A 15,200-nucleotide genomic window follows, 5' to 3' on the forward strand; every position below is an offset into this window, starting at 1 on the left:
ACTGCATACTGTTATGTCCTTTTTATAAATTTATGTAGCAGGTAACCACTTGTTAGACAAAGAAACAAAGAAAAATGCAGAGTGATGGAGTAATGGAACTTTAAAATAAAATTAGAGTAAGTCCAGCTGTATAGAGTTCATTTTTTGAAAAGTCTTGATTCATAATCAGACAAATTGAATTGATGCCAATTGACAGCTCCATACCAACGACTGCCTTATACTAGAGTGTTAGTACTATAAATACTTTGCCCGTTGCTTCCCATTAAGTCATCACCTCTCTAAACCACTTCTCTTCCTCTTCTTTCTGACTCTTCCAAAGAGTCTTGCAGATTTATGATCTATAGCCACATTTGAGGAACTGGTGGTGCAACTTAATTTCCTCCTAGCAATGAGGCTTCCCGGTGGCGGCCCCGGCCGGGGTCGTCATATGCCACAAATATTAGTGGCATTGGCCATATTGGCTATTGCTAATATCGTTTCTGCAGACCCTTATATATATGCTTCTCCACCACCACCAACTTACGAGTACAAGTCTCCACCCCCTCCTTCTCCCTCTCCACCACCGCCATATGAGTACAAGTCACCACCACCTCCGTCACCCTCTCCACCACCTCCATATGTGTATAAATCACCACCACCTCCATCACCTTCTCCCCCACCACCATATGTGTACAAGTCTCCACCACCTCCATCACCTTCTCCTCCACCACCATACTACTATAAATCACCTCCGCCACCCTCACCCTCACCTCCACCACCTTATTACTACAAGTCCCCACCACCTCCATCACCTTCGCCACCACCACCTTACTACTACAAGTCCCCACCACCACCTGATCCCTCACCACCACCACCATACTACTACAAGTCTCCACCACCACCCTCACCTTCACCACCTCCACCTTACTACTACAAGTCCCCACCACCACCCTCACCTTCACCACCTCCACCTTATTACTACAAGTCCCCCCCACCACCTTCTCCTTCACCACCACCACCATACTACTACAAATCGCCACCACCACCCTCACCTTCACCACCTCCACCTTATTACTACAAGTCTCCCCCACCACCTTCACCATCACCTCCACCACCATACTACTACTCTTCCCCACCACCACCCAAGAAATCACCTCCTCCACCATACTATTATTCCTCTCCTCCACCACCCAAGAAATCACCTCCACCCCCATACTACTACAGTTCTCCACCACCACCAGTTAAGTCTCCTCCTCCACCATACTACTACTCCTCCCCTCCACCACCAGTTAAGTCACCTCCTCCACCATACTACTACACTTCCCCTCCACCACCTACTCCTTACTACCCTCCTCCTCATCCCTTGATCGTTAGGGTTGTTGGAAAAGTCTACTGCTACAGATGCTATGATTGGAAATACCCAAAGAAGTCCCATGACAAGAAGCACCTCAAAGGTATACTACTCATCTCTGTCACATTCTCTCATACAATATTTTTGTTCTGTTTAATATTTCTTCATACCTATATTCAGTTAGATCTTTATTTGTGAATATATTATGTTTCGTTCTTAGCTTTACTCGAAATTAATGTGTCTTCCTAATTTTGGATCATGGGATCTTCTACTTTATATATACCCTGAGACATGCTCGAATTTGAAGGCACCACCTTATTCATTGAAATGCCTTTAGGGACTTAAATTTAATTTAGCATGTGTCGATCAACATTCTTTCTCTGTGTATGGAGTATTATAGTGAAAGTGACTATTAATTCTTGATTCTGAAAATGAAAGTGATATTTAATTTTTGTGAAAGCAAAATCTTGTAATTGAAAAAGCTTTTTACAACTGAATCATGAAAAAGCATCAAAAGTAAAAGTAAGAAAAACATTGTCACTTATAATTATGCTTGCCATACAAAAAGCAGACTTGAGATATATATACTCATGATTAAGAAATTATTTGTGGTATTAAGATTTTCTTTTGTTGGATATCACCACAATGGTGAAAAAGAAGCTTCCTCTTGTGGTGCCAAACAGAGTCTTCGTTGGCTCACAAACTGCCCATTTAATCATTCAACAAAAGGAAGCCTACAGCTTAAAAGCAGTAATTGATGACAGATGGATAGATTCTTGACTTTTGAATTCCTTAATCGATAAAGAGGAAAAAAAAATGAAAAAGTGGAAAATGAGCTTTTGACCATGTGATTGAACCGTTAATTTTATATTAAGAATAGGACAAAGTTGGTTATTGCAGCTAGTGGGCAAAATAAGATTAAGATATGTCTACATGATCTGTTAATGACTCAATTATTAAGTACTGACTGAATCAGCATTTTTCACACTTGGTATAGGTGCTGTTGTCGAGGTGACATGCAAGGTTGGTGACAAGGAAATCAAGAGCTATGGTACCACTAAGATCAATGGCAAGGTTGCCATCACTGTTGAAGGATTTGATTATGCCAAATATGGAGCAGATGCATGCAAGGCTAAACTCCACGAGGCACCAAAGGGATCAAAATGTAACATTCCCACAAATCTTCATTGGGGCATGAAGGGTGCTAGCCTCAAAGTGAAGTCAAAGAATAAATACGAAGTTGTACTCTCTGCAAAACCATTTGCTTATGCTCCAAAAACACCATATGAAGAATGCATGAAGCCTAAGCCAACTCCAGCTCCTTACTACTACAAATCTCCTCCACCTCCATCACCAACATACGTATACAAATCTCCACCTCCTCCATCACCAAAATACGTATACAAGTCACCACCTCCTCCATCACCGGAGTACGTCTACAAGTCTCCACCACCTCCATCACCAAAGTACGTCTACAAGTCCCCACCTCCTCCATCACCGAAGTATGTGTACAAGTCCCCACCTCCTCCATCACCCAAATACGTGTATAAATCACCACCACCTCCATCACCCACGTACGTATACAAGTCCCCACCACCTCCTCCATCACCGAAGTACGTGTACAAGTCCCCACCTCCTCCATCACCCAAATACGTGTATAAATCACCACCACCTCCATCACCCAAGTACGTATACAAGTCACCACCACCTCCTCCATCACCCAAGTACGTGTACAAGTCCCCACCTCCTCCATCACCCAAATACGTGTATAAATCACCACCACCTCCATCACCCAAATACGTATACAAGTCCCCACCACCTCCTCCATCACCGAAGTACGTGTACAAGTCCCCACCTCCTCCATCACCCAAATACGTGTATAAATCACCACCACCTCCATCACCCAAGTATGTATACAAGTCCCCACCACCTCCTCCATCACCGAAGTACGTGTACAAGTCCCCACCTCCTCCATCACCGAAGTACGTGTACAAATCCCCACCTCCTCCATCACCCAAATACGTGTATAAATCCCCACCACCGCCATCACCCAAGTACGTATACAAGTCCCCACCTCCTCCATCACCGAAGTACGTGTACAAATCACCACCACCACCACCTTACTATTACAAGTCTCCTCCACCACCATCGCCATCTCCACCTCCACCATACTACTACAAGTCTCCACCACCACCATCGCCATCTCCACCTCCACCATACTATTACAAGTCTCCTCCACCACCATCGCCATCTCCACCTCCACCATACTACTACAAGTCTCCACCACCACCATCGCCATCTCCACCTCCACCATACTATTACAAGTCTCCACCACCACCATCGCCATCTCCACCTCCACCATACTATTACAAGTCTCCTCCACCACCATCTCCATCACCCCCACCTCCATACTACTACAAGTCTCCTCCACCACCATCACCATCTCCTCCTCCACCATACTACTACAAGTCTCCACCACCACCGGATCCATCTCCTCCACCACCATACTACTACAAGTCTCCTCCCCCACCATCACCATCTTCTCCTCCACCATACTACTACAAGTCACCACCACCTCCATCACCCTCACCCCCACCTCCATACTATTACAAGAGTCCTCCACCACCATCGCCATCTCCTCCTCCACCATACTACTACAAGTCTCCGCCACCACCATCTCCATCTCCTCCACCACCATACTATTACAAGTCTCCGCCACCACCATCCCCATCTCCTCCTCCACCATACTACTACAAGTCCCCTCCTCCACCATCTCCATCACCCCCACCTCAATACTACTACAAGTCTCCTCCACCACCATCGCCATCTCCTCCTCCACCATACTACTACAAGTCCCCTCCCCCACCATCACCATCGCCCCCACCTCCATACTACTACAAGTCACCACCTCCACCATCTCCATCACCTCCACCTCCATACTACTACAAGTCTCCTCCACCACCATCACCGTCTCCTCCTCCACCATACTACTACAAATCACCACCACCCCCATCACCATCACCCCCACCTCCCTACTACTACAAATCTCCACCACCACCATCACCATCTCCCCCACCTCCTTACTACTACCATTCTCCACCTCCACCTGTGAAGTCTCCTCCTCCTCCATACTACTACAGCTCACCTCCCCCACCCGTAAAATCACCTCCCCCTCCAGTATACATCTACGGTTCTCCACCACCACCAGTCCACTACTAAGCAGTTTGAAAAGCTTGGCCGTTTTCCACAACCACTCAAGTAAGCAGTTGTTTGAATTAGACTTTAAAATTTTCTTGTTACATGATAATTTTTTCTTGGCGGAAGTATTTTACCTAAGTTTAACTTGTAAAGTCCTCTAATATTTTTCTATTACCCTTTTGCAGATTTCAGTTTAAGTCACAAAATAAGTGATGGCTTCTTGAGGAGAAGATTCAGAGATCCATTGTCAAAAGCAATTAATTTAATCAATAAGGTGTTCAACTTTGCAATTGAAAGGTTGATTCCTAGCGACTTGGACCACTTTGCTTCTACTTCTCTGGTGGCCTTCTTACACATTGTTCTCTTTGTGTCTTCACGTGGAAGCGGCTTCAACAGCTTTCTATTTTATTAAGAAAATAGTAATTATTTAGTGGATTTGGAGGTGTATTTGAGTTTTCATGTTTGCTTCTTTATAGTAATTTATTATTGTATAGGGGTATATCTTTGATTCGTTTGCTGTTAATTATTGTTGGCTGTCTCCTAGTGCCTACTTGTGCATTGTGCACCAAATCAATAAAGAGATGAATTTCGTTCACTTCACTCTTCTCTTTGGTTTTATTATCATTCCTCTTGGTTATATATGTGACGATAAGATTCTTCCTCTACGAACATATGAAAATGGCAATTAATCTATTCTTTAGAAAATTACATTTCTCTTTCGAAAAAATAAAATTTAAAGGGAGATTGAAAAAATAAACAAGAAAAGAAAGACACTGATTGAAGTAGACAATAATATTTTTGTTATTACAAAGAAAGGTTTTGGTCAAATAAAGAGTCAATCCCACTTTACCCCCCAATATTAAAGAGAAGTCTATTTTTTTAGTATAATGAATGAGGGAGAGGGAAATCGATTATGGTTCTTGAGTTAAAGAATTATGGGTGGGTGAGGGCTGGAACTAATTTTTTATTAAATCGGCTTGCTTAACTAAAAGAAAATAGGACCTCTAATTCTAAGTCACGGTTCTATCCCTGATTGTAAAATCAACAAGTAACGAACGGCGTTAATGAATGTTCATTTTAGAATAAAGACGACATAAACGGTAGCTGCTTAACATAAATGGTGAAGCTATTACATAAACGCCGCTATTTTCCTATGGTTAATTAGCGTATTGGCGTTCTTCTACAGCAGAAAGGACAACGTTAAAATATTGCGTAGTAATATTTATTACTTCAATCTGACGCTACTTGATTTAGCAATTAAGAGATATAAATGTCTAGAAAGTGATATTAACTTAGCTCGATCGACTCTTTCATTAATTATGGTGACCTTTCTTCTCATTAATCAATCTTTAAAATACTACAAGGGACAAGTTCTTTTTACCCTCTTATCCAAAGTCGGATTAAAGGATGTCATTTTATCTTCTTTTGGAAATTAAGAGAGACGATACAAGTTCAAGATATATAATACCATATTGGATTAAGCTATCCAAAAGAAGGCGATGAAGCTTATGAGCTATACCAATAATATCCAATTCTTAAGAAAAATTAAGCATACCAATTACCTTAAGATTAATGGGAGTTTTTGGGTTAAAGCGACTTCAATTACATATCCTACATAATAGTCTTATCATTGTTCTCGAGATCATTTTTTCCATTTAAATAAAAAGTATGATCAATCATTCAAAAAAGTCGACATAACAACGACAATCAGGTGTGATGAAATTTCATGTTTATGCTAGGATCATGACGTCTGACGAAATCTTACCCCTACCTGGGAGAGGGGGGGAAGAGGGGGGGGGATTATTTTGATGCACTTTTAATCCGAAAGTATGAAGGAAAATGATGATATCTATATACATTTTTTTGAGAATCGAGTCCTGAAAACATAGCTAGGAATATTTAGTGTTGCTCTCCTAAATAATGCACAAGTGGCGCGGAGACTCAAACTTGAGATCAATGGTGGTACCCCATCTTTTGTTAGTCACTATATACCTTGTTTGGATTCTTTGCCAATTCTTGGTCCCAAAACACACACATCAAATTAATATCACATGCATGGCACTGGAAAAGTATATATTGGAGAAACCCTACATTATTATGAAGTATCACTAGCAGCTAGCCCTTTGTCTTCAATAATTGGGAACGCTTTTTGAACCACAAAAAATTGGGAACCCATGAAAAAATTAATATGAGGACCCATCATAAAACCAATTTTTTTCGACGAATACACTACGCCAAGAAGGCAGGTCAGTTGTAATGTTTAATTTGTGTCTCAAATATTATATCAGCCTAGTGCGAGAGAGCGCGCGCGCTCACTCAACAAATTATATGTTGCCTTCCTCTTAACTTATAGTGTTAGCTCTAGTTAATTAAATGGTTAATTCGATCAATATTAAGAGCACCGGAGTTGGATCTAAATACATAACATACTTTAAATACTAGTTTATAAGGGTTATTGGTAATTGAAGGAAAATATTTTATTGATAAATTTTATGAATCTCTAAACGGTCTCTACAATTTCTATTGTTTCTCTTGTTCTCTTTCTCTTTAATAATAGCTAAATTTCACCCTATTTATAATAAGATAAAACCTATTTTAATTCAAGAAAAAACCTATTCCTATACTAATTTGATTGTAAATCCTAACTAGACATGGATTAAAATATCAAATCCTAACCAATTTTGATTTCCTACAATTTTGAATTATTATTTCCAACATTCTCCCATAATTCAAAATTGTATATCTAATTCTTGATCTACTTGTCACCATCTTCAATTTGTTGAGGCACTTGTTTCCAATCCATCAATTGTTGAAGTACTTTCTCTTCAACCGTCACTCACCATCTTCCAATTTTGTTGAAGCACTTGTCTTCAACCCCGTTGATGCACTTGTCACCAACACCAAATTTTGTTGAAGCACTTGTCTCTAACTCCGTTGATGCACTTGTTACCAATCCCGTTGATGCAATTGTCACCAACACCGAATTTTGTTGAAGCACTTGTCTCCAACCCCGTTGATGCACTTTGTCACCAACACTCAATTTTGTTGAAGCACTTGTCTTCAACCCCGTTGATGCATTTGTCACCGACACCAATTTTTGTTGAAGCACTTGTCTCCAACCCCTTTGATGCATTTTGCCACCAACACAATTTTGTTGACTCACTTGTCTTCAACCCTGTTGATGCACTTGTCACCAACACCAAATTTTGTTAAAGCACTTGTCTCCAACCCCGTTGATGCACTTGTCACCAACCTTCAATTTTTTTAACTCACTTCTCCAATTTTTAGAGAAGATCGTTCCTTCCTCTTGTGTTGAATTTGCCTTTTTTTTAACCTGTAATATTTTTCTCAATCATTCTCGGCATGATTATTCTTCATGCATATATCATTGGCCCGACATATGTTTGTCTACGTGATTCTTGGCCAGACGGGCGGCATATATTGGCTGGTGCCGCCCGCCGACAGCGAAATCTATTTGATTCTCTACCAGGATCGTAGGAGCTCTGATACCAATTTGAAGGAAAATAATCTATTGATAAATTTTATAAATCTCTAAACGGTCTCTACAATTTCTCTTGTTTCCTCTTGTTATGAAAATAGCTAGCAGCACCCTATTTATAATAGTATTAAACCTATTTTAACTCATACTTAAAAACCTATTCCTATACTAATTTGACTATAAATCCTAACTAGATATGAATTAAAATATCAAATCTTAACCAATTTTGATTTCCTACAATTTTGAATTATTATTTCCAACAGTAATTATTACTAAAGTGAAATTTACACTTAGAAGAAGATGAATATTGTTGTTTTAGAACGGATTTTGGAAATTAAGATAAACCCCAAGGGAGAATTGGATTTTTGGTCCTTTATAAATTTTATTCAGTTTTATGACCTTTTTACAAGAGATCTTCATTTTTTACACATAAGAGATTTGAAAAAGTCATTTTCTTTTATTCAAATTGTAAGAGAATAAGAGATCTTATTTTTACCGAAAACATGTGAGTTATGACAATATATACAGATGGAAACAAAGAGGAAACAAGTTCGAATTTTATTCATTTATAGGTACCAGTTGGCATTTCCTCATTCCCTATTAACTTTTTGTGTGCTGTCTCATTGTTCCCTTCTAATAGCCGCCAGCACTCTATTTTCCTGTGATTGGATGGAGCATTTATAAAGCCAACTCAACTTGGACGTACTATCCTTTAATCTTGATTGAGAGATATAAAGCATCTTGACTCTTCCTTTAAATCAACTGCTCCCTTGGTCACTTCTGGCTGCTGGAGACTGGAGTATACTATGGTTTTTGCTATTTCAATCAATTTCTTGTCCTTTTTTTTTAATAAAATTTATTAGTACCCGATTGATTATTAGAATCTTAATGATTAAATTCGAGAATCTTCACATAATCTTGCTTCTTGCTAAATGATAGTATAGATTACTGTTCTGAAGCCTAGTTAGTGGGATTATGCATGTGATTGTTTAATGTAGTACCTCAGCCTCAAATTGAATTTTGATTTTCAGCCTGTTCTTACATGCTGAGAAGGTATAATAATTAAGCAAATAAAAGTATGTGTTATCTCCAATAGTATAAATTTTTAAATGAGATGATCATACACTTCAATATGATAATTAGAGCAAATAAAGGTTTTGAGTTCGAGTCTCATTGCCACTCATTATTAAAAAAAAAAAAATTGACGCGTTTGACTCATGAAAATGAATCAGACCTACACGTGATGGGAGGTGTTAAGAAAATGGATACTATTTAAGTAAATAAAAATGTGTTTTTTCTAATAATTTAAACATGTAGATGAAAATGGTTAGACACTTCAACATTACCTTTGTTAATTTTTCCATTTTGTATTTATTCTAATTTAAAAAGAAAATATCATTTTATCTCCTCTCAATAATTAAAAGATATCAATCCAAAACATGGACAATGACCGGTCCACTTATTGTCTTTTTCTATTTGAAAAAAATAATAAATAAAATAAAGTGGTGCTCGCTCAGGTATTAAACGTGGTCCTATTCCTGTATACTGAATAATGACCCGACCCGAACAAGTGGTCACAACAAGCACATAATACCAAAGACTCGGAAAAAAAAAAATTAGTCAGGAGACTGTTAAAAGCATGATTGAAGAAATAATATAGTTAAGTAATTATTAGGAAGAAAAGTAGGTTATAATGAGGACAATTGTGTAACCATCATCCAAATTCCAATCACTATTGATCAGCTTAATTGCGAACCATGAATATTGAATAAGAAAAGTATACAAACTTCAAATGATGTTTGTGGTTCCTCACCCCGATATTTTGTTGAGGAATATTGGACAAAATGCAATACTTGAAACCAAGTTAATTAGGCAGGGAGAATAACACATCACCAAAATCCGAAATATCTAAATATAGGAAAAAAGTTTAGAACTTGATTGAGTTAGCTGATGAGTATTAAGTGCTGACATATATTTTTAAGTGTTCAAATTGATTTTAATTATAAACAATTCAGCAATTTCATGTTAGAAAATTCCTCCGTTCTAATTTATGTGGCATTATTTGATTGGACTCCTACATGAAGTTTAAGCAACAAAAAAACTTTTGAAACTTGTGGTCTAACACAAACCTTAGACATTTGTATGACTATAGATCATATCGAGTCAATTTACAGTACTTCACCATTTCCTAGCTTCGTTATTGCCTTTCCCCCGATTCGTGGTATGAGTCCTTTCCCTATTAAGAAAGTTCCGGTATGAACTCCCCTACTGATGTGACTCTAGCTAATTATGGAGAAGGCAATTTTCTCTCTCGATTTGCTTTGCCGACATGAGCTCTCGATGAATGAGTAATGAACTATTCTAATTATTCAAAGTAGAGGACATGTAATATTACATAGTCTGTAGTTATAAGGCCAGATTCCACCCACGCGAAAAAGAGAAGGAAGACTAATCGACACCCACCTGAGTCATATATATACATACTGCGAGAAGGAAGCTATGATTGTCCTATAGGGTGCGTCTGGTCAGTGCGAGAAAGAGATAAAGATGTCAACATTAGAATGAAAGGTTTTTTTGTTAGGTATATCAGGTCAATGATTCTCTTTTAGCTTTACAAAGTGAGATGAAAAATGCCCTGCACGAAGAAATAATCAAATTATTAAATCTACTGTGGGAAATGGGCTCCCAAGACCATCTCTTCAACAACACAAACAATGGGTCCCATCACGGCCGATATGGGAAGAGAGATGCAGAAGATGCGCTCCTCATAGCTTAGCTATAAAAGATGTGCTTCCTGTTACACCCCGGATTTTTTTTTGCACGTTAAAGCCGCATCATGCGTTAGTCGACGCAAGTTCAAAAGAAACTATCTTGAGGTTAAACGGGATTGAGCTTATTAATATAAATGGTTATAAGAATCTATGAATAATATTAGTAAGTGGCGGAAGGTTTGGAGGGTGAATGAATCAAAGAAGGATGAGTTTCGTTAAAAGTCTCACAAGTTGGGAATACGATAACTTGTACTTTTGGGTGAGATTAGAGTCGCTTCACATGCTAAGAATGATACGTAGTATTTGAATCGTATAATGGTCTCTTGTTAAATTTGGAAGTCAAACGAGTTGTAATACGAAAGTCAACAAAGGGCGTCGCAAGTTAAGCTTGTAAATTTCACTGAAATTTGGGTCAGATGTCGAAGAGCTTTTCTCTAAATATACTTGGAGTTATGAGGTGATCCACCTATCAAGTTGAAGGTATATGAGTCTAGTTTCCAACACATTTTACCGTTCATCGATACAACATCGGAATAGAGAGAAATTCGCATTTCCGTCCAGGGACATAAATTGCCGTGGACAGAAAGCCCCAAAGTCGGTGGACAATGTTCCAACTTATATAAAAACATCCCAAACGTTTGGCAACTCCATTTTCTCTCAAATAAACACCCTAAGACACTCCCTAAGCTTTTCCAAACCATTCTTCATCAATCATGGATGAATCCAAGAGCTAAACAAGCTAATTCAACGTGAAAAAGATCATAGTGATCACAAGACCTTCATTCCTCCATCAATTCGCTTCTCAGAAGAATTCTTCGACTTGAAGTAATCTTTGTTTTAGAGTGTTCTTCATCTATTAAGGTATATTCTACTCTTATTATGGTCTCCTTATGATTCTCCAAATATTTAGACTAGAAATTTTGGAAGAATTCCCATGAATACCGATTCTATGAACTCATATGAACTATTATGGATGAACTTGATTGGTTGAGCTGATTTATGTGGTTTAAATGTATTTTTTTGGGATTGTGAAGCTATGAATGGATTGATAATGAAGAATAGGAGTAAATGAGAAGAAAATGGTAGTCTTGAATGAAGAAATTAAACTACAAATGACCCTACGAACTTATGCCCGCTAGTTGTTCGACAAAATGCCTTAATGAGTATTTCCATAAGCTATAAACTTGGAATTGATCCCGAATTGGTCGTATGATGTAGGTGATCATTCGTAAGGCATTCAAGGACTCGGAAAACCTATATAACTCCAAGACTAGGGTATGTAGGGCTTTCTCTTCTCTTTTGTGGCATGATTAGAACTCGACGCGTTTCATTGATACATTCATTCCGTGAAAACATAAGTCGATCATATTCTTATACTTGAGCAGCCCGCTACTTCATACATGACTTATATTAAAGTACTGTCCATATTCCATGTTTCTTTGGTTATTGATTGAAACATTATTGCAAAACTTGAGTCGGCCGTATCCCGAAATGGTTAAGCTTACCTCTTCTCTAAACTAGCTTGTATTAAAGTGTATACCCGCATCCTTATCTTTCTTGTCCATCACTTAAAGATGACGGACCTTCCATTGATATAAGTTTCCACTAAACATGAGATGAATACGCTTCCTGTGATGGACTAATCTTTATTTTATATGATTGCATCAAACGCATTTCATGCTTCCATATCTCTTTTGCCACCGAATCGGGAATGTTTCCGCTAAACTTGGATTGATCATATACCATCCGAACGAGTTGAACTCTACTTCATGTGTAACTCATACCAAGTATCTTACATGTTCTCCATGTTGTTGTCTCTTGAATTGAAAGGTAAAGAACGTAGCGACAATAACGATAGTCGGAGGGTAACGACAATAGGTCACTCCGACTCTTCTTATGATATCTCTTCTGAGGTCAGTCTTGCATTGCACTTATATACATATGTATTTACTTTCATTACCGCACCGTGCTATAGTCAGCCGGGCCCCCACGTAGATGTGCACCTAGATGTATTTCTTTCATTACCGTGTCGTGTCGTATACGGGCCGGGCGTACGTAGCCGCGCATACCATATCGACCGGGCCGGGGATGATGTTATGATGACGAGCTCACCCCTCTGAGAGGAATTTATTATTGTTATATGATATGATATATGCCTCCACAGTGAGGAATGATTTTACGAGCATGCAGTTACATTTATGTCATGGTTATGGTCGCCCTCAGTGGCCTCGTTCAGAGTTTTAGGTTGTCTTTACATCTCTTCCCATGATTATCCGTATCTCTTATGCTTATGTTATGTTTACACTTACCGTCTTATATACTCGGTACATATTGCGTACTGACGCATTTTGTGCGCTGTGATCATGCCCACAGGTACGGTAGATGGATTGATGTACCTTTCTTAGTAGGATACTAGAGTTCAGTAGGGATGTTCGCACTCCATTCTCCGGAGTTGCCGGTTAGAGTCATCAAATAGGATGCATGCATGTACGTACAGTCAAACCTCTCTATAATGACAGCGTTTGTCCGGAAATTTCATGGCCGCTATAGTGAGGTGCTGTTATGTATGTATACTGGCATTTGATGTTTAGATCTCATTTAGCTATTATAAACAAAAGTACACAATCAATTATTTTTTTGTACTTTTCATGTTATAAACGAAAATAATATACTAGTCAATTTTAAAATCTCATTTGATTTTCATATCTCATTAACTAAAAATTGAAAAGACTAATAAATTACTAATAAATCCATAACTAGTTGTACCACACCGATAAAGAATTAAAATTTAAGGAACATATGCATATAAAATTAATTAAGAATTTAAATATTTCAAGTTTGACGCAAGAATTCTACAATTGATAATATAACGCTTGAATTGACGAAGAATTTTGTCCAAACTTTCAGCAAAATGGAATTCAATAGCTTTCCCTTGATGGCTGTCTAAGAGCTTAGCAGTTGACTCTTCTATCTCACCCCAAATAGCAGTAGGTTGATGCTCTTCATCAACACTTTCGTTGTCACCTTCTGCATCCGCTGTCTCTTGTTCTTCCACTCCAATCGCTTGTGCAATAATCTCTTCATCCGTGTGAGTTTCGAGGATTGGAAGTGTTGCCTCAAACTCCGTATAAGTTGTAGCATCCATTGCTTGATTGGTGTTATGAGATGGGATTTGGGCTATTTAGAGATGATACACTACCAATATCCTCAATAAATTCTAAATTTTCACTATTAACATTGGGGTTGTCATTTGTAGGTAGAATTCCGGTATTTCTTCAACACGATATTTGAATGTTGCTGTTATAGAGAGGTAATTTTACAAAGACTGTACTGTTATAATGAGTGCCACTGTCACATAGGTATAATGCTATTATAGAGAAGTAAAATATAACATGAAAAATCGCTTCCGGAGAAAATTAGGCTGTTATAGCGAAATGCTTTTATAACGAATGACAATTATAGAGATGTTTAACTGTATATGTATTATGAGTATGGCTATGGGTACGTCGGGGCCACTGTCCCGACCAGTTGATGCATATTATCGCTCTTAGAGGCTTACGGACTATCGGTTGTACAAAGCGTGTTTTTGACCTTGCCACTTTCCGATTAGTTGGCTTTCTTGGTTGTGGCCTTGTCAACCCTAGTTATGCATATATGTGTTGTTGGGCTTTTCGTCATTGCGTTGTCATGAAATACTTCTTACAATTGTTATTCGGCGGCCTTCGCCTTTGATTCAAGTTATGTAGTTCGGACATCACGCTTGGGTTCGCTGGCCCCTTCCGTGCGGCGCCGGCCACACCCCCAAGGTTGGGGTGTGATACTTCCGATCACACACATTTTGTAATAAAGGATGATAAAGTAAGTCGGATCATAAAATGTCTATAATATTGTGGTCGCTGGTGATGATGTTGTTGAGATTGCAAGATGGAAGGCTTATTTAAGCCGCACCTTCAGCATAAACTTGAGGTGACGAGTCTGAGTGACGTGCCGGTGCTACTAATTGATTGCCAAAATCTAGTTGCGTTGTTAGTAAGAAGGTAATCAACACCTTTCAAAGCATTTTCGATCCTCTAGTTAGCGTGGGACTGTTTTTCTCTATTGCAGGCCTCATTCGTGAGAGATATAAGTTTGGACTTGACATCTTCATAGTCTTTTCTTGAACAGTGCAAATAAAATTTCCGTTCTTATATATTGTAGCCAGAAACCTTCCGAAACTGCCAAAGGGAACTAGCAAGAGTTGGCTGTTATCACATTTTACATGGTACTATGAAAATGGTCTATTGAGACAGTATGACATGCTAGGACCATTGTTCTACTGATTCATTAAGATGATAAAATATCAACATCAGAAAAAGTTTCAAGAATCTCAAATTACAATACTACAACATAAAACAATAGTTAG

General features: G+C 38.5%; 1 protein-coding gene across 4 annotated transcripts; it reads left to right on the forward strand.

Moving 5' to 3' along the window:
- The first annotated feature begins 255 nt into the window (after window positions 1–255).
- Window positions 256–5,123, forward strand: LOC132050858 (extensin-2-like). 4 transcript variants are annotated; one of them, XM_059444582.1, is made up of 5 exons: window positions 256–1,433; window positions 2,328–2,852; window positions 2,928–2,963; window positions 3,039–4,588; window positions 4,714–5,123. In XM_059444582.1, exons 1-4 carry the CDS (start codon window positions 389–391, stop codon window positions 4,547–4,549), a joined length of 3,117 nt encoding a protein of 1,038 aa, XP_059300565.1. In that variant the 5' UTR covers window positions 256–388; the 3' UTR covers window positions 4,550–4,588; window positions 4,714–5,123. The 4 variants fall into 4 exon arrangements, with proteins under 4 accessions (XP_059300565.1, XP_059299010.1, XP_059299786.1 ...); XM_059443027.1 differs by having other exon boundaries at window positions 2,328–2,963; XM_059443803.1 differs by having other exon boundaries at window positions 2,928–4,588.
- The last annotated feature ends 10,077 nt before the right edge of the window (window positions 5,124–15,200 follow it).

The sequence above is a fragment of the Lycium ferocissimum genome, chromosome 1 (genome assembly GCF_029784015.1).
Source record: "Lycium ferocissimum isolate CSIRO_LF1 chromosome 1, AGI_CSIRO_Lferr_CH_V1, whole genome shotgun sequence".
Classification (NCBI taxonomy): Eukaryota; Viridiplantae; Streptophyta; class Magnoliopsida; order Solanales; family Solanaceae; genus Lycium; species Lycium ferocissimum.